This window comes from Oncorhynchus mykiss, chromosome 13 (genome assembly GCF_013265735.2).
Source record: "Oncorhynchus mykiss isolate Arlee chromosome 13, USDA_OmykA_1.1, whole genome shotgun sequence".
NCBI lineage: Eukaryota > Metazoa > Chordata > Actinopteri > Salmoniformes > Salmonidae > Oncorhynchus > Oncorhynchus mykiss.
In genome coordinates, this window is record NC_048577.1 from 64,082,207 (window position 1) to 64,109,709 (window position 27,503).

The 27,503-nt window shown below is 43.2% G+C and overlaps 1 protein-coding gene across 1 annotated transcript; it reads left to right on the plus strand.

Moving 5' to 3' along the window:
• Positions 1-1,151: 1,151 nt before the first annotated feature.
• LOC110487476 (epidermal growth factor receptor kinase substrate 8-like protein 1) lies at positions 1,152-27,503 on the plus strand. The gene is made up of 15 exons (XM_036941901.1): positions 1,152-1,280; positions 6,739-6,844; positions 7,072-7,130; positions 7,582-7,714; positions 8,655-8,743; positions 9,593-9,667; positions 10,931-11,079; positions 11,671-11,815; positions 12,473-12,528; positions 14,818-14,926; positions 15,290-15,430; positions 16,059-16,191; positions 21,919-22,084; positions 22,723-22,855; positions 27,004-27,503. Exons 2-15 carry the CDS (start codon positions 6,739-6,741, stop codon positions 27,088-27,090), a joined length of 1,581 nt encoding a protein of 526 aa, XP_036797796.1. The 5' UTR covers positions 1,152-1,280; the 3' UTR covers positions 27,091-27,503.

Below are 27,503 nucleotides of genomic sequence, written 5' to 3' on the forward strand. Positions count from 1 at the left end.
GAGAGAGAGAGAGAGAGAGAGAGAGTGCAAGAGAGGGTGGAGAGAGATGAGAAGAAAAGCAGACTGTGAACCAAACACAGCCACACAGCCACACAGCCACACAGCCACACCACATGGATCCTATAGTATCTCACTGGAAGGTACAAGTCAGTTATGAATGGAGGAAAGCCACAAAGCCACTAAACCATGTCAGCACACAGACACAAGACCTATGAAACACAGACAGTGTTGTTTATACGCAGCATTATGTGGGTCATGTTTTGTAATGTGGAGTCAGAGGTTGACTTGAGGATTCTCCAGGTCCTGTCAGACCTACAAACACACAGGAGGCATATCTGACCTCAGTGATCTTACAGAGGAGGGATTGGAAATGTTTTAAAAAGGACCAGCTTCAAAGGGTGGTGTAGAGGATCAATCAGATAAACCTGGTGAGGTATTGGAGAGTCAACCTGCAGGTCCAAGGATATGAAGGTGGCCTGCACCGCTGGCAGCAGGCTCAAATGATCACAGCCCTGGGACCTCCATCGACCCATAGCTTCCAGACCTTCAGGATGTGTGTGTCTGAGTTGTGAGCATAGAAATGTTTATATTCTATGTAAGTTAACGAACAATGAAATACATCTCATCTTATTATCATGTATTAAAGGTGCATACGCACAAGAAAAGACTCCAAACCTTCGGGCTCCAGTTTTCCTTTTCCTGCAAAGGTGGATACTTATTCAATTTTTGAACTAGACAGGAAAGTATCTCCACAGACACCTCGGGCCATGTCCATACGTACACACAACTTCTACCATTTGAAGAATTGTACTGCAAGGCAATATCATGTTTTGAAAATGTAGGTGTTTGGTGACACTTAGACATTCATTGATAACAACGCTACTAAGAACAGGAAAACATATTTAAACAGACGTGTTTGTCATTGGAGATTGCATGGCAGGGCTTATTTATATTTCAGATTCAGATCAGATCAGCCCTTAGCACAGGCAACAACTAAGAGAACTGTGTCACAGAGAAAGTGTGTGTGAGTGTGTCTGTGTCTGTGTGTGTGTGTGTGAGAGAGAGAGAGAGAGAGAGAGAGAGAGAGAGAGAGAGAGAGAGAGAGAGAGAGAAACCAAGTGAGATTTGTGGAGAGAGGAAGGCTAGACTTGTTTTTCTCGTTCTTGCATATCTCCAGAAGGAGGGACAGACAGACTGGTGTAAACAGAGCAGGATGTGACAGTAGACAGACAAGGCTGTTGGACTGGGCTGGAGGAATACACGCAGACACACACCAAAAGGTACTGACAATTTCTATATGGATTATACCCTGTGTGTGTGTGTGTGTGTGTGTGTGTGTGTGTGTGTGTGTGTGTGTGTGTGTGTGTGTGTGAGAAAGGTGTGAAGACCATCATGAACAGTTTGGTGTGAGGTTAGACAGGACTGTCAGTCGTGTGTAGTTGTTGTGAATATAGACAAGGGGAGAGAGAGAGAAAGAGAGACAGAGAGAGAGATGAGCAGAGTAAGGACCAGTTAAACCAGGGGTGTCAAACTCATTCCATGGAGGGCCTAGTGTCTGCTGTTTTTTGTTTTTTTTCCTTTCAATTAAAACCTAGACAACCAGGTGAGGGGAGTTCCTTACTAATTAGTAACCTTAATTCATCAACCAATTACAAGGGAGGAGCAAAAAATACTCTGCCCTCCGTGGAATGAGTTTGACATGTGAGTTAAAGTCAATACATTGTTAAAAGGGGCAGGGTATCTTGACAGTACCCTTTAGAGGCAGACTGTCTGATCAGAATTATAGAAACATATTTTGACACACGGTTTTCTTTAAAATACATTTTTTAAATCAGCCTTATGGATTTCAATAGAAGAAGTCAATATCAGGAAAATAACTGTGATTATGGATTTGGTCTATGATGTCATTGCACTGAATCTGTCAGTGACCCACACACAGACACACATGCACACACATTGGAATGCTAAACAGCATTCTCACTGTCAGCTGAGGGAATGTGACAATGTGACGCACACCTCAGGCCTCTTCCTGTTTTTTGTTGTTGTATTTTTATTTTTACAGTACAGGTAGTAGAGGGATCTCCATCTTCCACTGTTTTCAGTTAATGAAACTGCTAGAGGCGTCACTACAGACCCTGGTTCGATCCCGGGGTGTATCACAACCGGCCGTGATCGGAAGTCCCATAGGGCGGCGCACAATTGTTCCAGCGTTGTCCGGGTTAGGGGAGGGTTTGGCCGGGGTAGGCCGTAATTGTAAAATAAGAATTTGTTCTTAACTGACTTGCCTAGTAAAATACCTCACGGTATTTCAAAAGTCAGTTATTTATGTTGTCAAGGGTGTATGTACTGTATGTGGAAGAGTTTACAGGAGATATGTGAGATGAGAACTGCTACAATCTCATGTGCCATCTACTGCCGTTGTGCCCTTGACCAAGGTACTTCATCCAAAAGGCAGTTTTTGTTTTACTTTCGTGCTGATGCACTTTTGACCTGACTTTCTGCAATATATTTGTAATGTCCAATGCGTTATGTATGTCTCTGTTAAGCATTGTGTTGTCATAAGACAACCGACTGTATTTCTCTTCTTAACTTTTCTACCTTTTGTATTCTGACGGGGCAGTTACACTGCTGCCCCCTGTTGGTGAGATCTGACTGGGCAGTTATACTGCTGCCCCCTGTTGGTGAGATCTGACGGGGCAGTTATACTGACTGGGCAGTTACACTGCTGCCCCCTGTTGGTGAGATCTGACTGGGCAGTTACACTGTTGCCCCCTGTTGGTGAGATCTGACTGGGCAGTTATACTGCTGCCCCCTGCTGGTGAGATCTGACTGGGCAGTTGGTGAAATCTGACTGGGCAGTTACACTGCTGCCCCCTGTTGGTGAGATCTGACTGGGCAGTTACACTGTTGCCCCCTGTTGGTGAGATCTGACTGGGCAGTTATACTGCTGCCCCCTGCTGGTGAGATCTGACTGGGCAGTTATACTGCTGCCCCCTGTTGGTGAGATCTGACTGGGCAGTTACACTGCTGTCCCCTGTTGGTGAAATCTGACTGGTCAGTTACACTGCTGCCCCCTGTTGGTGAGATCTGACTGGGCAGTTACACTGCTGCCCCCTGTTGGTGAGATCTGACTGGGCAGTTATACTGCTGTCCCCTGTTGGTGAAATCTGACTGGGCAGTTACACTGCTGCCCCCTGTTGGTGAGATCTGACTGGGCAGTTACACTGCTGCCCCCTGTTGGTGAGATCTGACTGGGCAGTTACACTGCTGCCCCCTGTTGGTGAAATCTGACTGGTCAGTTACACTGCTGCCCCCTGTTGGTGAGATCTGACTGGGCAGTTACACTGCTGCCCCCTGTTGGTGAGATCTGACTGGGCAGTTATACTGCTGCCCCCTGTTGGTGAGATCTGACTGGGCAGTTATACTGCTGTCCCCTGTTGGTGAAATCTGACTGGGCAGTTACACTGCTGCCCCCTGTTGGTGAGATCTGACTGGGCAGTTACACTGCTGCCCCCTGTTGGTGAGATCTGACTGGGCAGTTACACTGCTGCCCCCTGTTGGTGAAATCTGACTGGTCAGTTACACTGCTGCCCCCTGTTGGTGAGATCTGACTGGGCAGTTACACTGCTGCCCCCTGTTGGTGAGATCTGACTGGGCAGTTATACTGCTGCCCCCTGTTGGTGAGATCTGACTGGGCAGTTATACTGCTGCCCCCTGTTGGTGAGATATGACGGGTCAGTTACACTGCTGTCCCCTGTTGGTGAGATCTGACTGGGCAGTTACACTGCTGCCCCCTGTTGGTGAGATCTGACTGGGCAGTTAAAATGAAATCCCCCCCCCCGTGGTTGTACAGTACCTAATGAATCACATGGTGATAGTCTATGGTTGTTGTACTGCCTTCTGAATCACATGGTGATAGTCTATGGTTGTCCTGCCTTCTGAATCACATTGTGGTAGTCTATGGTTGTACTGCCTTCTGAATCACATGGTGATAGTCTATGGTTGTACTGCCTTCTGAATCACATGGGGATAGTCTATGGTTGTCCTGCCTTCTGAATCACATGGTGGTAGTCTATGGTTGTTGTACTGCCTTCTGAATCACATGGTGGTAGTCTATGGTTGTCCTGCCTTCTGAATCACATGGTGGTAGTCTATGGTTGTCCTGCCTTCTGATTCACATGGTGATAGTCTATGGTTGTACTGTCTTCTGAATCACATGGTGGTAGTCTATGGTTGTACTGCCTTCTGAATCACATGGTGGTAGTCTATGTCAAAGCTTGCTAATGAGAGCTTCCCTCCCCCATTTGGTTATTGCACGGTTGAAGTGCTGACGTTTGCATAAAGTTAGGAATTTTTGGGGGGGTTGCAAGTTCTAGTCACCAAAGGTTAATGTCAAATGCGCTACAACCTGCCTCGGATTGAATCTCTGTCCTAATCTAAATCCTAGTCCCTACCTCCTGATTTAATCTCTGTCCTAATCTAAATCCTAGTCCCTACCTCCTGATTTAATCTCTGTCCTAATCTAAATCCTAGTCCCTACCTCCTGATTGAATCTCTGTCCTAATCTAAATCCTAGTCCCTACCTCCTGATTGAATCTCTGTCCTTATCTAAGTGCTAGTCCCTACGCCTTGATTGAATCTCTGTCCTAATCTAAGTGCTAGTCCCTACCTATTGAGCCATTACAGATCTGAAGGAAGTGGATCAGTGTAGATCAGGGATGGGTAACTGATGGGGGTGGGGCCACAAAAAAACTGAACTCATCATGAGGGACCTCAGTTGCTCTTAGGTCTGCCAACATCAATATATTATATGTTTTTAGTTAAATTCCTGCAATTCTGCATATTTTGCCATAGGGAGTAGATCAAATTTAAATTAGATAGCTGGTCGCTAGACTAATTTATTGATATGTAAAATTGTGCGACTAAGATCTCCTCGGCAAGAACGTCAAAATTAACAGATTACTATTTTGAGGAAGTGAATTCTGGCTACAGGGTCTCAAAATGGACAAACAGTACTATTGACGCTTTTTTTCTCGTTTTTTCAAGCGAAAGTATTTTGGGGAAGTATGCAAGCACACTCGGACTAGCCGCCAGACGAACTAAAGCGTGCTGACGTCTTAAGGAATATAACAAAAATACTTATTTATGGCATCACCATTACACGTATATTGACCTGCCCAAGGCTTTCGACTCTGTCAATCACCACATCCTCATCGGCAGACTCGATAGCCTTGGTTTCTCAAATGATTGCCTCGCCTGGTTCACCAACTACTTCTCTGATAGAGTTCAGTGTGTAAAATCGGAGGGCCTGTTGTCCGGGCCTCTGGCAGTCTCCATGGGGGTGCCACAGGGTTCAATTCTTGGACCGACTCTCTTCTCTGTATACATCAATGATGTCGCTCTTGCTGCTGGTGAGTCTCTGATCCACCTCTACGCAGACGACCCCATTCTGTATACTTCTGGCCCTTCTCTGGACACTGTGTTAACAACCCTCCAGACGAGCTTCAATGCCATACAACTCTCCTTCCGTGGCCTCCAATTGCTCTTAAATACAAGTAAAACTAAATGCATGCTCTTCAACCGATCGCTGCCTGCACCTGCCCGCCCGTCCAACATCACTACTCTGGACGGCTCTGACTTAGAATACGTGGACAACTACAAATACCTAGGTGTCTGGTTAGACTGTAAACTCTCCTTCCAGACTCACATCAAACATCTCCAATCCAAAGTTAAATCTAGAATTGGCTTCCTATTTCGCAAGAAAGCATCCTTCACTCATGCTGTCAAACATAAAACTGACCATCCTACCGATCCCCGACTTCGGCGATGTCATTTACAAAATAGCCTCCAGGACCCTACTCAATAAATTGGATGCAATCTATCACAGTGCCATCCGTTTTGTCACCAAAGCCCCATATACTACCCACCAGTGCGACCTGTAAGCTCTCGTTGGCTGGCCTTCGCTTCATACTCGTCGCCAAACCCCCTGGCTCCAGGTCATCTACAAGACCCTGCTAGGTAAAGTCCCCCCTTATCTCAGCTCGCTGGTCACCATAGCAGCACCCACCTGTAGCACGCGCTCCAGCAGGTTCGGTATATCTCTCTGGTCACCCCCAAAGCCAATTCTTCCTTTGGCTGCCTCTTCTTCCAGTTATCTGCTGCCAATGACTGGAACGAACTACAAAATCTCTGAAACTGGAAACACTTATCTCCCTCACTAGCTTTAAGCACCAGCTGTCAGAGCAGCTCACAGATTACTGCACCTGTACATAACCCATCTATAATTTAGCCCAAACAACTACCTCTCCCCCTACTGTATTTATTTATTTTGCTCATTTGCACCCCATTATTTCTATCTCTACTTTGCACATTCCACTTGCTATATTGTATTTACTTTGCCAGCATGGCCTTTTTTCCCCTTTACCTCCCTTATCTCACCTCATTTGCTCACATTGCATATAGACTTATTTTTCTACTGTATGTTTGTTTTACTCCATGTGTAACTCTGTGTCGTTGTATGTGTCGAACTGCTTTGCTTTGTCTTGGCCAGGTCGCAATTGTAAATGAGAACTTGTTCTCAACTGGCCTACCTGGTTAAATAAAGGTGAAATATATATTTTTAAACACACACACACTCTCCTCTCCTCTCCTCTCCTCTCCTCTCCTCTCCTCTCCTCTCCTCTCCTCTCCTCTCCTCTCCTCTCCTCTCCTCTCTCTCTCTCTCTCTCTCTCTCTCAGATGTCTGGGACACCACCCCCAGTACGTTCTAGAAAGCCATCAGGTGTTAGAGTCATGCCCCATGATGGTCAACTTCCTTCCCATGGCTACACAAAGGTGTTCAAAGGTGTGTGTGTATGTGTGTGCACTGTATGTGTATGTGTGCGTGCATGTGTGTGTGTGTGTGTGTGTGTGTATGTGTGTGCACTGTATGTGTATGTGTGCGTGCATGTGTGTGTGTGTGTGTGTGTGTATGTGTGTGCACTGTATGTGTATGTGTGCGTGCATGTGTATGTGTGCGTGCATGTGTGTGTGTGTTGTTTAAACTGACATCTATGTTATATCTCTCGTCAGTGAATGGGGCCAGTAGTGAGCCAAAATACACATCTCGAGGACATGCAGAGAGAGAGGTGGTATGTATCTGTATTTGTGTGTTCATACAGTATGTATGCAAATGTGTGTGTGCATGTGTGTGAGTGTCTTTGTGTGTGTGTTTGTGTGTCTTTGTGTGTGTGTGCATGTGTGCGTGTGTGTTTGCGTGCTTGTGTGTCTTTGTGTGTGTGTGTTTGTGTGCATGTGTGTGTGTGTGTCTGTGTGCGTGTGTGCATGTGCTTGTGTGTCTTTGTGTGTGTGTCTTTGTGTGCGTGTGCATGTGCGTGTGTGTATGTGCGCGCGCTTGTGTGCGTGCGTGTGTGTGCGTGTGTCTTTGTGTTTGTGCGTGTGTGTGTGTGTGTCTTTGTGTGTGTGTGCATGTGCAGGTGTGTGTGTGTGTGTCTGTGATTCTTTGTGTGTGTGTGCATGGCTGCTCTCACCAGACCAATGCATTGATGTGTCTGGTTAAGCTGGGATGTGTTCTTCCTTCAGGAGATCCTAAACCACTGTTTTGATGACGTGGAGCGCTTCATGGGACGCCTGCAGCAGGCTGCTGAGGCTCAGAGCATCCTCAACCAGACGAAGAGGAAGAGCAGAAAAAGCAAGAAGAAAGAGAAGCAGGATGGTGAGAGAGAGAGAGAGAGAGGGAGAGAGAGAGAGAGAGAGAGAGAGAGAGAGAGAGAGAGAGGAGAGAGAGGGAGAGAGAGAGAGAGAGAGAGAGAGAGAGAGAGGAGAGAGAGGGCAGGAGTGGGAGAGAGAGGAGAGAGAGAGAGAGAGAGAGAGAGAGAGAGAGAGAGAGAGAGAGAGAGAGAGAGAGAGAGGGGAGAGAGAGAGAGAGAGAGAGAGAGAGAGAGAGAGAGAGAGAGAGAGAGAGAGAGAGAGAGAGAGAGAAAGAGAGAGAGAGTTATTAAAGGTGGTAAACAGCTGTCGGATGGGGCTGGAGGAATGTAACCACTCTCACCTCTCAAAAATAGATGATACCAAAAATGAGACCAAAATAATAGTTTTAGCCATGTTTTTTGGCTATACAGTGTTTGTTTACAATTGCATTGTTTACAAACATTGGAGGTAAAAAATATATTTCGGGTTCTGATGGGGTATGGCTCATTTATAAGTTATATTCTTCAATAATCAATGGGCACATATCATTAATTTAAAAGTAAGAAAACTCATGTAGCAATCTCAGGACCCAATCAAGTCACAGCACAAACAGGATGCTCTTCAACACAGTGTAGAGGTATACTTACTGTAGCATTGTCTAGTGGAACTGTATAGTGTAGAGGTATTCTTAATGTAGCATTGTCTAGTGGAACTGTGCAGAGGCACCTCAAGAAGCGATGAACAGGAGGAAGGGTCTTGTAGGAGGAAGGGTCTAGGAGGAGGAAGGGTCTAGCAGGAGGAAGGGTCTAGCAGGAGGAAGGGTCTAGCAGGAGGAAGGGTCTAGCAGGAGGAAGGGTCTAGTGAAATGAATAAAGTTGTACATGCGTTCTGGGTACTATTGTTACATGTTATTTCATTGATGAATCCCCATCATAGTAGTTGATTGTTTTGTGTTTTGTGTGCAGATGATTTGCTGACCCTGAAAGCCTGCCCTCCACCTGAGGAGGAGTTTGTTGACATTTTTCAGAAAGTCAAGTACTCCTTCTGTCTGCTGGTGAGCCCATGTAGTGGACTAACAGAGGCATTTGTTTCTGTCCATTGTCCCTCTCTGTCACACAAAATCAATCTTTCGTATGAAAGGCTAATTTCTTTCTAATTTTCTCACCTCAGTATACTCCGGGGTCTGGTGTAGTGCTAACCTTCTCGACTCTGGACAACACATGTCCCCTTGGAGACGGGGTTCCAGCATCCTTACATATTTTCTGCCCTCTGTCTATCTCCCAATATGTTCCTACATCTGTCTGCCCTCTGTCTATCTCCCAATATGTTCCTTCCTCTGTCTGCCCTCTGTCTATCTCCCAATATGTTCCTACATCTGTCTACCTTCTGCCTATCTCCCAATATGTTCCTACATCTGTCTGCCCTCTGTCTATCTCCCAATATGTTCCTACATCTGTCTGCCCTCTGTCTATCTCCCAATATGTTCCTACATCTGTCTACCCTCTGTCTATCTCCCAATATGTTCCTACATCTGTCTGCCCTCTGTCTATCTCCCAATATGTTCCTACATCTGTCTGCCCTCTGTCTATCTCCCAATATGTTCCTACATCTGTCTACCTTCTGCCTATCTCCCAATATGTTCCTACATCTGTCTGCCCTCTGTCTATCTCCCAATATGTTCCTACATCTGTCCTATCATGTAATAAAAATACAGATCTCTGTTTTCCCTTTAGAAAAAGAATCTCAGTCCTCTGTTTTACTATCTGTAGCTCAGTTAGTAGAGCATTAGCATCGGCAGGCTTCCATTCCCAGGACCAGCCGTACATCAAATATATGCAGCGAGACTGTTAAGTTGCTTAGGATAAATATTATGATTATTATGATTCCATTATTTTGCTTTCAGGACCGCCTGAAGTCGTCCATCACAGAGCCGTCTTCTGGGGAGCTGGTGCATCACGTCTTTATTCCCCTGGGCCTGGTATGTATTTACTAGACTGGTCCCAGATCTGTTCACTGGGCCTGGTATGTATTTACTAGACTGGTCCCAGACCTGTCCACTGGGCCTGGTAGGTATTTACTAGACTGATCCCAGACCTGTCCACTGGGCCTGGTAGGTATTTACTAGACTGGTCCCAGATCTGTCCACTGGGCCTGGTATGTATTTACTAGCCTGATCCCAGACCTGTCCACTGGGCCTGGTAGGTATTTACTAGACTGATCCCAGACCTGTCCACTAGGCCTGGTAGGTATTTACTAGACTGATCCCAGACCTGTCCACAGGTCCCAGACCTGTCCACTGGGCCTGGTATGTATTTACTAGCCTGATCCCAGATCTGTCCACTGGGCCTGGTATGTATTTACTAGCCTGATCCCAGATCTGTCCACTGGGCCTGGTATGTATTTACTAGCCTGATCCCAGATCTGTCCACTGGGCCTGGTATGTATTTAATAGACTGATCCCAGACCTGTCCACTGGGCCTGGTAGGTATTTACTAGACTGATCCCAGACCTGTCCACTGGGCCTGGTAGGTATTTACTAGACTGATCCCAGACCTGTGCACAGGTCCCAGACCTGTCCACTGGGCCTGGTATGTATTTACTAGCCTGATCACAGACCTGTCCACAAGGCCTGGCAGGTATTTACTAGCCTGGTCCCAGATCTGTCCACTGGTCTTGGTAGGTATTTACTGGCCTGATCCCAGATCTGTGTGTTCTGTAGTGGCCAACTCCATTGGTTGCTGACAATGCTGTACCAACATACCTGGGACCAGGCTAGATGTTCACTCCTTATCAGCACAGCCACAGGATACCTAACCAGCAATGCTATCTGTGAAGTGTGCATGTGCAATAACTCCATCCACCCTTGCACTCCTTCTAAACAACGCACATTTTAGAAACTTTGGCAAACGGTAATGTCTACAAAACTTAGTCCACTCTGTTCGTAACAAATTATAGTTTTGGGAACAGAAAACTTTATAGAGATCAAATGTTTCAGCAATGAGAAAATTAGCAGAATGTCGGCCAAAATCAATGAGCTTCCTCTCATGACCATATTTGGTAGTGAGTGGAAACGCCAATCGGATGCTTCACATTCACCTGTTGAAATATCTGGTTCATTGTTCTATCTGTGGTGATACTGTATGATTATCTGTCTGTCTGTCTATCTGTCTCTGTGTCACAGGTGGACATCAGTGTTAAGTCTGATATCGATCCATGTCTCTCTCTCGCTCTCTGGTTTCAGATGGTGAAGACTACTGACGGGCCAGAGATGGGGGCGACTGTGGTCAGTCCAGCCTTGACCAGTGGTGCTGTGTCTCTACTGCAGAAACACCTGACCGATGAAGAGAAGGAGCTTTGGATCTCCCTAGGGCCTAACTGGACCTTACATTGGTAATATAATCATATATGCTATTTAGCAGATGCATTTATCTAAACCGACTTACTGTCATTTATGCATCATACATATAGGTGGTCCCGGGAATCAAACCCACTATACTGGTGTTACAAGCACCATGCTCTACCAACTGAACTATAGGTGAAACTGGTGTGTGTGTGTGTGTGTGTGTGTGTGTGTGTGTGTGTGTGTGTGTGTGTGTGTGTGTGTGTGTGTGTGTGTGTACTGCTATGATGTCTGTGCTTATTGATGTACAGATGCCGTATCTTAATTTGAGCCTGATTCACAAAGCAGGAAAATATTCCTGCAGCAACAGGAAATGTTTGTTGTTGTGTGGATTATAGTTAGACATTTTTTGCAGGGTGCAAGTAAGACATTTAAAATGGAAAATACAAACTTTAGAAGCCTTTTTAACCCTTGAATACAGTACATGTTTGCATTTCCTGTTGAGCACGAAAATTCCTGCAACAACAGGATTATCAAATTAAGATACGGCATCTGTATGATTGTGTGTAGTTCATATGCACATTGTCATCCATAGACAAGGCCCAAGACACGTCCTGACCTTTGGCCTCTTTCTCTCCCAGCTCCCAGCTTGTTGAGTCTGTTCCTCCATACTCACCTGTCTTTCTGGATGGATGGCAGCCTGAGGCCTTTGACCCAGAAGGTCAACTTTGGGAGGACCCAATCAAGTCACAGCACAAACAGGACGCTCTTCAATACAGTGTAGAGGTATACTTACTGTAGCATTGTCTAGTGGAACTGTACAGTGTAGAGGTGTACTTACTGTAGAATTGGCTAGTGGAACTGTACAGTGGAGAGGTATACTTACTGTAGTATTGTCTAGTGGAACTGTACAGTGTAGAGGTGTACTTACTGTAGCATTGTCTAGTGGAACTGTACAGTGTAGAGGTCTACTTACTGTAGTATTGTCTAGTGGAACTGTACAGTGTAGAGGTATACTTACTGTAGCATTGTCTAGTGGAACTGTACAGTGGAGAGGTATACTTACTGTAGCATTGGCTAGTGGAACTGTACAGTGTAGAGGTATACTTACTGTAGCATTGTCTATTGGAACTGTACAGTGTAGAGGTGTACTTACTGTAGCATTGTCTAGTGGAACTGTACAGTGTAGAGGTATACTTACTGTAGCATTGTCTAGTGGAACTGTACAGTGTAGAGGTGTACTTACTGTAGCATTGTCTAGTGGAACTGTACAGTGTAGAGGTATACTTTCTGTAGCATTGTCTAGTGGAACTGTACAGTGTAGAGGTATACTTACTGTAGCATTGTCTAGTGGAACTGTACAGTGTAGAGGTATCGTATTTAGATTGTAATTGATTAGATGTAATTATGTCATCATTCCTTCTTATTCCTTCCCTAATTTAGGACCCTCCTGACCAGGCTGAGGAAGGACCCAGCTCAGTCCAGCACACTGATGAATCGTACGTTTCTGACTTCCCCAATAACTGCTGTAAAGCTTTTTGTTTACTGATTCACACAGTTCACGAGAAACACAGTTTCACCACTGATTATGGCACCTTTCACCTTTCACTAAGTTTTATGATAGAGTGCTTGGATCCAATAACTTCCTGTGTCCATAAAACAGAGGGGGTGTTTTAAAAAAACAGTTATTACTTTCCTACTATTTATATATTTCATATATAATATATAACATTATTAATAATACATCATTAATATAGTAAAACAGTAAGTCATTAAAACTAGTTTCCTTTACTCCCATGTTATTAACTCTTTATTCCACGCTGTAATGAACAGTCCTACTGTTTTTCAAAACACCATCAATATTACAAAGAAACAACATCTGTGTGTGAGAGATGACAGGTAACACAAACTGATCACACAGATAGATGACAGGTAACACAAACTGATCACACAGTTAGATGACAGGTAACACAAACTGATCACACAGTTAGATGACAGGTAACACAAACTGATCACACAGTTAGATGACAGGTAACACAAACTGATCACACAGTTAGATGACAGGTAACACAAACTGATCACACAGTTAGATGACAGGAAACACAAACTGATCACACAGTTAGATGACAGGTAACACAAACTGATCACACAGTTAGATGACAGGTAACACAAACTGATCCCACAGTTAGATGACAGGTAACACAAACTGATCACACAGTTAGATGGCAGGTAACACAAACTGATCACACAGTTAGATGACAGGTAAAACAAACTGATCACACAGAGAGATGACAGGTAACACAAACTGATCACACAGTTAGATGACAGGTAACACAAACGGATCACACAGTTAGATGACAGGTAACACAAACGGATCACACAGTTAGATGACAGGTAACACAAACTGATCACACAGTTAGATGACAGGTAAAACAAACTGATCACACAGAGAGATGACAGGTAACACAAACTGATCACACAGATGACAGGTAACACAAACGGATCCCACAGTTAGATGACAGGTAACACAAACGGATCACACAGTTAGATGACAGGTAAAACAAACTGATCACACAGAGAGATGACAGGTAACACAAACTGATCACACAGATGACAGGTAACACAAACGGATCCCACAGTTAGATGACAGGTAACACAAACGGATCACACAGTTAGATGACAGGTAACACAAACGGATCACACAGTTAGATGACAGGTAACACAAACTGATCACACAGATAGATGACAGGTAACACAAACTGATCACACAGATAGATGACAGGTAACACAAACTGATCACACAGTTAGATGACAGGTAACACAAACTGATCACACAGTTAGATGACAGGTAACACAAACTGATCACACAGTTAGATGACAGGTAACACAAACTGATCACACAGTTAGATGACAGGTAACACAAACTGATCACACAGATAGATGACAGGTAACACAAACTGATCACACAGATAGATGACAGGTAACACAAACTGATCACACAGTTAGATGACAGGTAACACAAACTGATCACACAGTTAGATGACAGGTAACACAAACGGATCACACAGATGACAGGTAACACAAACGGATCACACAGTTAAATGACAGGTAACACAAACTGATCACACAGTTAGATGACAGGTAACACAAACTGATCACACAGTTAGATGACAGGTAACACAAACTGATCACACAGTTAGATGGGAGTTTCATTCATCTACACCCGTCTCTTCATGTGCACATTCCCCATTATGGATTTACCAACGTTGGAAACTCACTCCAGGCAATGCTTAGACCAAGCCAATGCTTAAATCCATGATAGGGAGTGGGCAAGTGCATGCTTTGGCAGAAGGGTGGCAAATTCATCTTTCCTCAATTCTCAATTAGGTTTAAAGGGGAGGGACTGTCAACCTTCTAATCCAATATGGCTGAGAAGTTGGCAAGGAGATTGGACTTGAGGAATCAAGGAAATACAATTGAGATCGACCCTAGGACTGTCTGTTACAACTGAGATTGACCCTAGGACTGTCTGTTACAACTGAGATTGACCCTAGGACTGTCTGATACAACTGAGATTGACCCTAGGACTGTCTGATACAACTGAGATTGACCCTAGGACTGTCTGTTAGAACTGAGATTGACCCTAGGACTGTCTGACAACTGAGATTGACCCTAGGACTGTCTGTTACAACTGAGATTGACCCTAGGACTGTCTGTTAGAACTGAGATTGACCCTAGGACTGTCTGACAACTGAGATTGACCCTAGGACTGTCTGTTTCTCCTCCAGAGATGGCAGTGAACTCCCACCTGAGGGCGAGAGAATGTTCAGCTGCAGCTACGGCTTTGTTGCCAGGAACAGCAGTGAACTCTCCGTGCTGCAGGGAGAAACTCTGGAGGTTTTTATTCTAGAATGTTTGTACTACATGACAACACTATAATAATGTGTGAACTGCATGTTAAATACTGTCTGAGTCTCAAACAAGACCCTACTCCCTATATAGTGCGCTTCCTTTGACCAGAGCCTATAAGGTCTCCTTGTGTCACTCAACTATAATTTACAGAAGTTCACATGTATTGAATTATCCTCCTTACTTAAACAGTTCTCACAAATTAATTCCATTCTGTGAGCTTTATTGTCTTGATTCAGTATATCTCACATGGCCATGAACACATAGAGCGAACACATTATTTATAACAACAAGTGAATCACAATTCCATATTATGAATAAAAATCCTAATTCGAATCCTCTCTCTTTTAGGTGATTGAGTCGTCAAATCGTTGGTGGAAGTGCCGCAATAACTTTGACCAGATTGGGTTTGTTCCCTTCAACATTCTGGAGCCTCTGTCTGCCCTCAACAACAACCATAGGGATAGCCCAGTGGCACTCAGACAGTCCAAGGTAATGGACGCACGGACGCACGGACGCGCGCAAGCACGCACGGAAGCACACACAAACACACACACACACACACACACACACACACACACACACACACACACACACACACACACGCACACGGTTGACACCATTTCCACACTAACGGTGCCTCTTTACAATGATGTGATACAACTTTGATACAAAGTCCCCACTTGTTGTAGCAAACAAGTATTATGAAATACACACTTTGTGACTTGTCAGATAAATATCAGCAAGCTAGCTATTGGTCTGCTTGGTTAACTAGCTAGTGGTCTGCTTGGTTAACTAGCTAGTGGTCTGCTTGGTTAACTAGCTAGTGGTCTGCTTGGTTAGCTAGCTAGCTGCTTGGCTAAACACAGAATGTCAGCACACTGTTTTCTGATTGGCTAAACGGATCCATTTCATCTTTAGCTAAGATTTGAGGTGTTGAATCTTGGAAACTACCGCAGACAACATGAGACGTTCTAAAACTACAACAGATCAAGCTAATTTCGTTCTAAAATGGCATAAAACCGTCTCATCTCGGCTGTTGTATCTGAACTGGGCTTAATAGACACATACTCACCGACTCATCTGAGTTACCCTGTGTGTTTGTGTTTCTGTTTGACAGAAGGTGCCCTTCGCCCCTGCAAGGCACTTCTCCTACACCCCCTCCAGCAGAGAAGGGGCCAACCTCCCCGCCGTGCCCCGCCGTCCTCACAGCATGTCCCCCTCCACCATGACAGGGGGCGACAGAGACAAAGGTAAGCCTGTGGTTTGGTGGTCTATAGTGGTCAGTGTCACCACCCACCTCCAGGTACACATTCCTCCCTCTGACCGTTGACACATTTTCCTCCATGTATTTAAATAGATTAGCCAATGAGGTTTCTGCATTATGATGCATTTACATGACACTACAACATTCTATGACAGCCATGTTAACTCTTCATTTACATGACACTACAACATTCTATGACAGCCATGTTAACTCTTCATTTACATGACACTACAACATTCTATGACAGCCATGTTAACTCTTCATTTACATGACACTACAACATTCTATGACAGCCATGTTAACTCTTCATTTACGTGACACTACAACATTCTATGACAGCCATGTTAAATCTTCATTTACATGATACTACAACATTCTATGACAGCCATGTTAACTCTTCATTTACATGACACTACAACATTCTATGACAGCCATGTTAACTCTTCATTTACATGACACTACAACATTCTATGACAGCCATGTTAACTCTTCATTTACATGACACTACAACATTCTATGACAGCCATGTTAACTCTTCATTTACATGACACTACAACATTCTATGACAGCCATGTTAACTCTTCATTTACATGACACTACAACATTCTATGACAGCCATGTTAACTCTTCATTTACATGACACTACAACATTCTATGACAGCCATGTTAACTCTTCATTTACATGACACTACAACATTCTATGACAGCCATGTTAACTCTTCATTTACATGACACTACAACATTCTATGACAGCCATGGTAACTCTTCATTTACATGACACTAGAACATTTTATGACAGCCATGGTAACTCTTCATTTACATGACACTACAACATTCTATGACAGCCATGTTAACTCTTCATTTACATGACACTACAACATTCTATGACAGCCATGTTAACTCTTCATTTACATGACACTACAACATTCTATGACAGCCATGTTAACTCTTCATTTACGTGACACTACAACATTCTATGACAGCCATGTTAACTCTTCATTTACATGACACTACAACATTCTATGACAGCCATTTTAACTCTTCATTTACATGACACTAGAACATTCTATGACAGCCATGTTAGCTCTTCATTTACATGACACTAGAACATTCTATGACAGCCATGTTAACTCTTCATTTACATGACACTACATGACACTACAACATTCTATGACAGCCATGTTAACTCTTCATTTACATGACACTACAACATTCTATGACAGCCATGTTAGCTCTTCATTTACATGACACTAGAACATTCTATGACAGCCATGTTAACTCTTCATTTACATGACACTACAACATTCGATGACAGCCATGTTAACTCTTCATTTACATGACACTACAACATTCTATGACAGCCATGTTAGCTCTTCATTTACATGACACTACAACATTCTATGACAGCCATGTTAACTCTTCATTTACATGACACTACAACATTCTATGACAGCCATGTTAACTCTTCATTTACATGACACTAGAACATTCTATGACAGCCATAGTTAACTCTTCATTTACATGACACTACAACATTCTATGACAGCCGTGTTAACTCTTCATTTACATGACACTACAACATTCTATGACAGCCGTGTTAACTCTTCATTTACATGACACGACAACATTCTATGACAGCCGTGTTAACTCTTCATTTACATGACACGACAACATTCTATGACAGCCGTGTTAACTCTTCATTTACATGACACTACAACATTCTATGACAGCCATGTTAACTCTTCATTTACATGACACTACAACATTCTATGACAGCCGTGTTAACTCTTCATTTACATGACACTACAACATTCTATGACAGCCATGTTAACTCTTCATTTACATGACACTACAACATTCTATGACAGCCGTGTTAACTCTTCATTTACATGACACTAGAACATTCTATGACAGCCATGTTAACTCTTCATTTACATGACACGACAACATTATATGACAGCCATGTTAACTCTTCATTTACATGACACTACAACATTCTATGACAGCCGTGTTAACTCTTCATTTACATGACACTACAACATTCTATGACAGCCATGTTAACTCTTCATTTACATGACACGACAACATTATATGACAGCCATGTTAACTCTTCATTTACATGACACGACAACATTCTATGACAGCCGTGTTAACTCTTCATTTACATGACACTACAACATTCTATGACAGCCATGTTAACTCTTCATTTACATGACACGACAACATTCTATGACAGCCATGTTAACTCTTCATTTACATGACACTACAACATTCTATGACAGCCATGTTAACTCTTCATTTACATGACACTAGAACATTCTATGACAGCCATGTTAACTCTGCATTTACATAACACTACAACATTCTATGACAGCCGTGTTAACTCTTCATTTACATGACACTAGAACATTCTATGACAGCCATGTTAACTCTGCATTTACATAACACTACAACATTCTATGACAGCCATGTTAACTCTTCATTTACATGACACTACAACATTCTATGACAGCCGTGTTAACTCTTCATAACTCACTAACCCAACTCAACATTCTATGACAGCCGTGTTAACTCTTCATAACTCACTAACCCAACTCAACATGCTATACATGACTAATAAGCTGCTGCAGTAGTGAAGAGGCTGTACAGTATAACACTGACTCTGCATAGAATGTAACTGCTGTAACAAAGACATGACTGTCTTACAGACATAACGTAACCACTATAATAAAGATATGACTGTCTTATAGACATAAAGTAACCACTATAATAAAGATATGTCTGTCTTATAGACATAAAGTAACTACTATAACTAATATATGACTGTCTTATAGACATAAAGTAACTACTATAACTAATATATGACTGTCTTACAGACATAAAGTAACCACTATAATAAAGATACAGTGGGACAAAAAAGTATTTAGTCAGCCACCAATTGTGCAAGTTCTCCCACTTAAAAAGATGAGAGAGGCCTGTAAAAAAAATCCAGAAAATCACATTGTAGGATTTTTAATGAATTTATGGTGGCTGGTGAACAACATGTGAATGAGAGGCTTATAGAATCATACGTTTTTTGAGTTTTCAGTTCATTGTTCGCCGGTAGGGGGTCCTGCACGCTCTGGGCATTACTGACTCAAATGAACCTAATGAGTCAAAACATTTGTTCTTTTGACTGAACGAGTCTGAAAGATCCGAGTCAGTAAAAAGAGCCAAACTTTCCATCACTGCAACTCACTGGCTGGAGGCGGGACTTACAACTAACAGGTGGAAGAGAATGCCTCTGATTGGGTAGAAAGTTAGGGGTGATTGACTGATGAGCTGTCAGGCATTCTAAATAAAGGGACAAACTAGGGGTGTATAGAGAATAACTAAATCTGAATGTGTGGCTGTTTTAACAATCCTATTCCCTATATAGTGCACTACTCTTTTTTTTAATACAATTCAATACCAGAAATAGTACACTATATAGGGAATAGGGTGCCATTTGGGATTCAGAATAGCACTACTCTTATCAGACACTGTGTTTTCTGTTCATAGCACTGCAGACCGGCTGGCTACTTCTAAAGGTTTAGTGGTTGTGTTATACCTGCATGTTCTGTATCATGTTGCTAAGCCTCCTGATAATATCCACCCACTCTAGATCCCTCTGGTAAAATGGGTTAAATGACTACAATGTAGTCAATGTAATATCTAACCCTAAAGCTGTGTAGTCCAAGTCAATGTAGTCAATGTAATGTCTAACCCTAAAGCTGTGTAGTCCAAGTCAATGTAGTCAATGTAATGTCTAACCCTAAAGCTGTGTAGTCCAAGTCAATGTAGTCAATGTAATGTCTAACCCTAAAGCTGTGTAGTCAATGTAATGTCTAGCCCTAAAGCTGTGTAGTCCAAGTCAATGTAGTCAATGTAATGTCTAGCCCTAAAGCTGTGTAGTCCAAGTCAATGTAGTCAATGTAATGTCTAGCCCTAAAGCTGTGTAGTCAATGTAATATCTAACCCTAAAGCTGTGTAGTCCAAGTCAATGTAGTCAATGTAATGTCTAGCCCTAAAGCTGTGTAGTCCAAGTCAATGTAGTCAATGTAATGTCTAGCCCTAAAGCTGTGTAGTCCAAGTCAATGTAGTCAATGTAATGTCTAGCCCTAAAGCTGTGTAGTCCAAGTCAATGTAGTCAATGTAATATCTAGCCCTAAAGCTGTGTAGTCCAAGTCAATGTAGTCAATGTAATGTCTAACCCTAAAGCTGTGTAGTCAATGTAATGTCTAGCCCTAAAGCTGTGTAGTCCAAGTCAATGTAGTCAATGTAATGTCTAGCCCTAAAGCTGTGTAGTCCAAGTCAATGTAGTCAATGTAATGTCTAGCCCTAAAGCTGTGTAGTCCAAGTCAATGTAGTCAATGTAATGTCTAGCCCTAAAGCTGTGTAGTCAATGTAATGTCTAACCCTAAAGCTGTGTAGTCCAAGTCAATGTAGTCAATGTAATGTCTAACCCTAAAGCTGTGTAGTCAATGTAATGTCTAACCCTAAAGCTGTGTAGTCCAAGTCAATGTAGTCAATGTAATGTCTAACCCTAAAGCTGTGTAGTCCAAGTCAATGGGGCGGCAGGGTAGCCTAGTGGTTAGAGCGTTGGACTAGTAACCGGAAGGTTGCAAGTTCAAACCCCCGAGCTGACAAGGTACAAATCTGTCGTTCTGCCCCTGAACAGGCAGTTAACCCACTGTTCCTAGGCCGTCATTGTAAATAAGAATTTGTTCTTAACTGACTTGCCTAGTTAAATAAAGGTAAAAAAAAAAAAAAAAAAAAATGTAGTCAATGTAATGTCTAGCCCTAAAGCTGTGTAGTCCAAGTCAATGTAGTCAATGTAATGTCTAGCCCTAAAGCTGTGTAGTCCAAGTCAATGTAGTCAATGTAATGTCTAGCCCTAAAGCTGTGTAGTCCAAGTCAATGTAGTCAATGTAATATCTAACCCTAAAGCTGTGTAGTCAATGTAATGTCTAGCCCTAAAGCTGTGTAGTCCAAGTCAATGTAGTCAATGTAATATCTAACCCTAAAGCTGTGTAGTCAATGTAATGTCTAACCCTAAAGCTGTGTAGTCCAAGTCAATGTAGTCAATGTAATATCTAACCCTAAAGCTGTGTAGTCAATGTAATGTCTAGCCCTAAAGCTGTGTAGTCCAAGTCAATGTAGTCAATGTAATGTCTAACCCTAAAGCTGTGTAGTCCAAGTCAATGTAGTCAATGTAATGTCTAACCCTAAAGCTGTGTAGTCCAAGTCAATGTAGTCAATGTAATGTCTAACCCTAAAGCTGTGTAGTCCAAGTCAATGTAGTCAATGTAATATCTAACCCTAAAGCTGTGTAGTCCAAGTCAATGTAGTCAATGTAATGTCTAACCCTAAAGCTGTGTAGTCCAAGTCAATGTAGTCAATGTAATATCTAACCCTAAAGCTGTGTAGTCAATGTAATGTCTAACCCTAAAGCTGTGTAGTCCAAGTCAATGTAGTCAATGTAATATCTAACCCTAAAGCTATGTAGTCAATGTGTAGTCAATGTGTGTGTGTGTGTGCGTGCGTGTGCATGTGCGCGTGCGTGTGTGTGTGTAGTTGTGTGTGTGTGATAGAATACATGTTTATAAGTGAGAACATGCTTGTAACAGTGTGCGTATACAGTATGTACACATTCTTAACTGACATTAAATGTGTGTGTGACCCCTGTACACAGGCTTTATGGTGAACGATGAGCTCCTCCAGCGGCTGGCCAACGGCAGGGCGGGCTCCATCCGTCCCCTAGTGATCCCCCGCACCACAGACACCTCGGCCCCCCTGGACTACCACTCCCCTCCTGCGGAGGTAGAGGGCTGGCTGAGAGGGAAGGGCTTCACTGAGCCGTGAGTGGGTGTAGTGGAGCTAGTTCAGTCTACTACAGTATACTTGATATACACTATACTTCTGTCACACGTCTATCCTTTCTAGCATGGCCATAATAAAGACCACCTTACCTTACTCTGCCCTATCTCTCTCTCCATGCAGGACAGTAACACTTCTGACCCCCTTACTGTCCCATGTCTCTCTCTCCACTCAGGACAGTAACACTTCTGACCACCTTACTGTCCCTTATCTCTCTCCATTCAGGACAGTAACACTTCTGACCACCTTACTGTCCCTTATCTCTCTCCATTCAGGACAGTAACACTTCTGACCACCTTACTGTCCCTTATCTCTCTCCATTCAGGACAGTAACACTTCTGACCACCTTACTGTCCCTTATCTCTCGCCATTCAGGACAGTAACACTTTTGACCACCTTACTGTCTCTCTCTCCATTCAGGACAGTAACGCTTCTGACCACCTTACTGTCTCTCTCTCCATTCAGGACAGTAACGCTTCTGACCACCTTACTGTCCCTTATCTCTCTCTCCATTCAGTACAGTAACACTTCTAACCACCTTACTGTCCCGTATCTCTCTCCATTCAGGACAGTAACACGTCTAACCACCTTACTGTTCCTTATATCTCTCTCCATTCAGGACAGTAACACTGCTGGGGAGACTCACTGGTGCTGAGCTGTTTGCCCTGAGTAAAGAGGACCTGCGTATGTTTTCACCAGAGGAGGGTGCCAGAGTGTACAGCCAGATGATGGTGCAGAAGGCTTTACTGGAGGTACAAGCAACCCTATTAACTCGCAACACCATTGACTGGCAACCCCATTGACTGACAACCCTATTGACTGGCAACCCCATTGACTGGCAACCCCATTGACTGAGAATCCCATTGACTGGCAACTCCATTGACTGGCAATCCCATTCTCATCACAACTATTATAGTGTTGTATCAAAACACATCACTTCCTCAGTTATCCTCTTATTTCTCCTTTCCCTCTGTTTCCTTCTCTTCTGGTTGACACAACTCTCACATTATAGATGGATCCTTGGTTCCCATCCTTCTCTTCTGGTTGACACAACTCTCACATTATAGATGGATCCTTGGTTCCCATGATTTTTTCTCTCTCCTCTTCCCTCCCTCCTTTTCTCCTGCTCTCTCTCCTCTTCCCTCCCTCCTTCTCTCGCCTCTTTCCTATTCAGCGTGCCTGGGAGTCTCTGGGAGTTTCTGGGTGTAGATTAATTAATACTTATAATGATGGACTGATGTTAGATGTGTAACACATGAATCTCATACAATATATTGTTGGATGGACAAGGTTGTTTGAAATGTCAAGTTATGTTAAAAGGACTATACTTCCTGTTTTATTGAATGAAGGGAATGAAGTGAGTCATTTTCCATTTTGGAATCTAACCAATAAATTGTAGAACCTTAATCCAGCACCTAGAGACTTCCTCAAGTGACACAAATCCAAGATGGCGTAGCAGTGCAGATATGGTTTGTTGTCCTCTCGTTTACTTTTTGTATTTTTCGTCTTTTTTGTATATATTCCAATTTCTATTTCAATCTCTTTCCATTTTTAAATATATATTATATATAAATATATAGTATATATATATATATATTATATAAATATAAATATAAATATATTATATATTAAATATATTAAATATACTTTCCGGTAACTCGCCTCACTCAATGTGACACGGATCCCCACATTTTTTTAGACCCAATAGCCAAAACTTTTATCAGTAGGTAGCCAACTAATTAGCTAAGGTACTAGCTATTTAGTCATTGTTTGCCACTGCTAGCGGCCTTTACCCTCTGCTCAGGCACCAGACGTTTTTTTAACCTGGATAATACCTGCCAGCCTCGGACTGTTTTTCTCCACTACAAAGCCAGATTCCTGCTGTAAATACTGGACCATTGATCATCACAGCTAGCTAGCTGCCACTGAGTGACCTAGCCCCGAAGCTAGCCCTGAGCCAGGCGCATCTCCCGGCTAGCAAACAAAATTACCACAACTACAATACCTCTTTCGCCATCTGGCCCGGTCCCTTCGTCGACACGGCGCCCCGCTGTACCACCACAACTGGTCCGCAGACGTAATTCCATCAGCTGTGCCTTCAACCGGCATTTCCAGACGACAGAGCAGACGCTTCTACTTACCCCGGACTGCTAACTTTAAACGCTGTGTCTCCCGCGTGCTAGCGTAGCAACGACTACCCCGCGGCTTCCCTGTTCCATCTATTGCTGTACACTGGACCGTATGATCACGTGGCTACATAGCAGATGCCTGCTGGACTGTTCATTTGTCACGGTACTCCACTTTGTTTACCTTTGTTTATCTGTCAGCCCTAGCTCCGAACTCAGGCCCTGTGTGTAGTTAACTGATCCTCTCTGCCCATTCATCGCCATTTTACCTGTTGTTGTTGTCTTAGCTGATTAGCTGTTGTTGTCTTACCCGTTGTTGACTTGGCTAGCTCTCCCAATCAACACCTGTGATTGCTTTATACCTCGCTTTATGTCTCTCTCAAATGTCAATATGCCTTGTATACTGTTGTTTAGCATAATTATCATCGTTTTAGTTTACTGCGGAGCCCCTAGCCCCATTGTACATGCCTTAGATACCTCCTTTGTCCCACCTCCCACACATGCGGTGACCTCACCCAGTATAACCAGCGTGTCCAGAGATGCAACCTCTCTTATCATCACTCAGTGCCTGGGCTTACCTCCACTGTACCCACACCCCACCATACCCCTGTCTGCACATTATGCACTGAATCTATTCTACCACTCCCAGAAATCTGGATCTCAGCAATCACTGCCTCATTGCCTGCATCCACTATGGGTCCGCGGTCAAACGACCACCCCTCATCACTGTCAAACGCTCCCTAAAACGCTTCTGCGAGCAGGCCTTTCTAATCGACCTCGCCCAGGTATCCTGGAAGGATATTGACCTCATCCCGTCAGTCGAGGATGCCTGGTCGTTCTTAAAAGTAATTTCCTCACCATCTTAAATAAGCATGTCCCTTTCAAAAAATGTACAACTAAGAACAGATGTAGCCCTTGGTTCACTCCAGACCTGACTGCCCTTGACCAGCACAAAAACATCCTGTGGCGCACTGCAATAGTATTGAATAGTCCCCGCGATATGCAACTGTTCAGGGAAGTAAGGAACCAATACAGTCAGTCAAAGCAAAGGCCAGCTTTTTCAAACCTAAATTTGCATCCTGTAGATCTAACTCCAAAAAGTTTTGGGACACTGTAAAGTCCATGGAGAACAAGAACACCTCCTCCCAGCTGCCCACTGTACTGAGGCTAGGTAACACGGTCACCACCGATAAATCCATGATAATCGAAAATTTCAATAAGCATTTCTCCCCAGCTTCTCCTTCACCCAAATCCAGATCACAGATGTTCTGAAAGAGCAGCTAAAGATGGACCCGTACAAATCAGCTGGTCTAGACAATCTGGACTCTCTCTTTCTAAAATTATCCGCCGCCATTGTTGCAACCCCTATTACCAGTCTGTTCAACCTCTCTTTCGTTTCGTCCGAGATCCCTAAAGATTGGAAAACTGCCGCGGTCATCCTCCCCTTCAAAGGGGGTGACACTCTAGACCCAAACTGTTACAGACCTATATCCATCCTGCCCTTCCTTTCTAAAGTCTTTGAAAGCCAAGTTAATAAACAGATCACTGACCATTTCGAATCCCACCGTACCTTCTCCGCTGTGCAATCCGGTTTCTGAGCTGGTCACGGGTGCATCTCAGCTACGCTCAAGGTACTAAACGATATCATTACCGCCATCGATAAAAGACAGTACTGTGCAGCCGTCTTCATCAACCTGGCCAAGGCTTTCGTCTCTGTCAATCACTGTATTCTTATCGGCAGACTCAATAGCCTTGGTTTCTCAAATGACTGCCTCGCCTGGTTCACCAACTATTTCGCAGACAGAGTTCAGTGTGTAAATTAATTTATGAATTGCAAAGATCCCTGAAGCTGGAAACTTACATTTCCCTCACTAACTTTAAACATCAGCTATCTGAGCAGCTAACCGATCGCTGCAGCTGTACATAGTCCATCTGTAAATAGCCCACCCAATCTACCTCGTCCCCATATTGTTTTTACTTTGCTGCTCTTTTGCACACCAGTATCCCTACTTACACACCATCATCTGATCATCATCATCTGCTCATCTATCACTCCAGTGTTAATCTGCTAATTGTAATTACTTTGCTACTATGGCCTATTTATTGCCTTACCTCCTCATGCCATTTGCACACACTGTATATAGGCTTTATTTTTTTATATTGTGTTATTGACTGTACGCTTGTTTATTCCATGTGTAACCCTGTGTTGTTATTTCTGTCGCACTGCTTTGCTTTATCTTGGACAGGTCGCACTTGTAAATGAGAACTTGTTCTCAACTAGCCTACCTGGTTAAATAAAGGTGAAATAAAAAGAAGATTAAAAAAAGAGGTTCAGACCTCTTGGTGTAATGGTTAGGGTGTTAGCTTGACAGTCACTGGACCAGGGTTTGAATAACTACTAGCTCCCTAACGTTGGCAAAGTAACTACTAGCTCCCTAACATTTGCAAAGTAACTACTAGTTCCTTAATGTTAGCAAAGTAACTACTAGTTCCTTAATGTAGGCAAAGTAACTCTACTTGCAAAGTAACTACTAGTTCCTTAATGTAGAAAAAGTAACTCTACTTGCAAAGTAACTACTAGTTCCTTAATGTAGGCAAAGTAACTCTACTTGCAAAGTAACTACTGGCTCCCTAAAGTTAGCAAAGTAACTACTACCTCCCTAACGTTGGCAAAGTAACTACTAGCTCCCTAACGTTTGCAAAGTATCTCTACTAGCCCCTTAACCGACTGTATTTCTTCCTTTCTTTCTCGGTCTCTCTCTCCTCTCTATTAGGATGTCCGCAAATCCACAGAGCTGGAGACAATGATGGAGAAACAGAAACAGAAAGCGGACTTCCAGCTGGAGAGCAGGAGGCTGTGACCAAGAACAAGCTATACACATTTATATCACTGAAACACAGATATCACTGGTTGATGGACGCCAACACAATAACATCACTGTCACTCATTAAGAGGACACACACACTCACTAACATTGTCTATATGGATACTCTGATACAGAAATTTCACTTTCAAAGGGTAGTTCACCCAAACTATAAAATGACTTCTTAAGGTGTCCTGCTTCCCAGCCGAAACAGTTCGGAAGAGTTTGTGCATATATTATGATGACATTTTGTGGCATCGTTGTTTGTTTTGGACTTTGGTGAGTTTTTTTGGGGCTTTTCATGCACAAAAAAAATCTTGGATGCAAGCCGAAGTTTCGAGTCGAAGTCTACACACGTTTTTCGGTGAATAGTCAACAGTAGGGATTTTCAATAAAGTCTTTGTTGTCAT

Excerpts from the sequence above, each read along its gene's own strand:
- LOC110487476 (XM_036941901.1), top strand. The coding sequence starts at position 6,739 with ATGTCTGGGACACCACCCCCAGTACGTTCTAGAAAGCCATCAGGTGTT. Across the intron at positions 22,085-22,722 it reads GGGAAGGGCTTCACTGAGCC|GACAGTAACACTGCTGGGGA; the intron begins GTGAGTGGGTGT and ends CTCTCCATTCAG. Across the intron at positions 22,856-27,003 it reads TGCAGAAGGCTTTACTGGAG|GATGTCCGCAAATCCACAGA; the intron begins GTACAAGCAACC and ends CCTCTCTATTAG.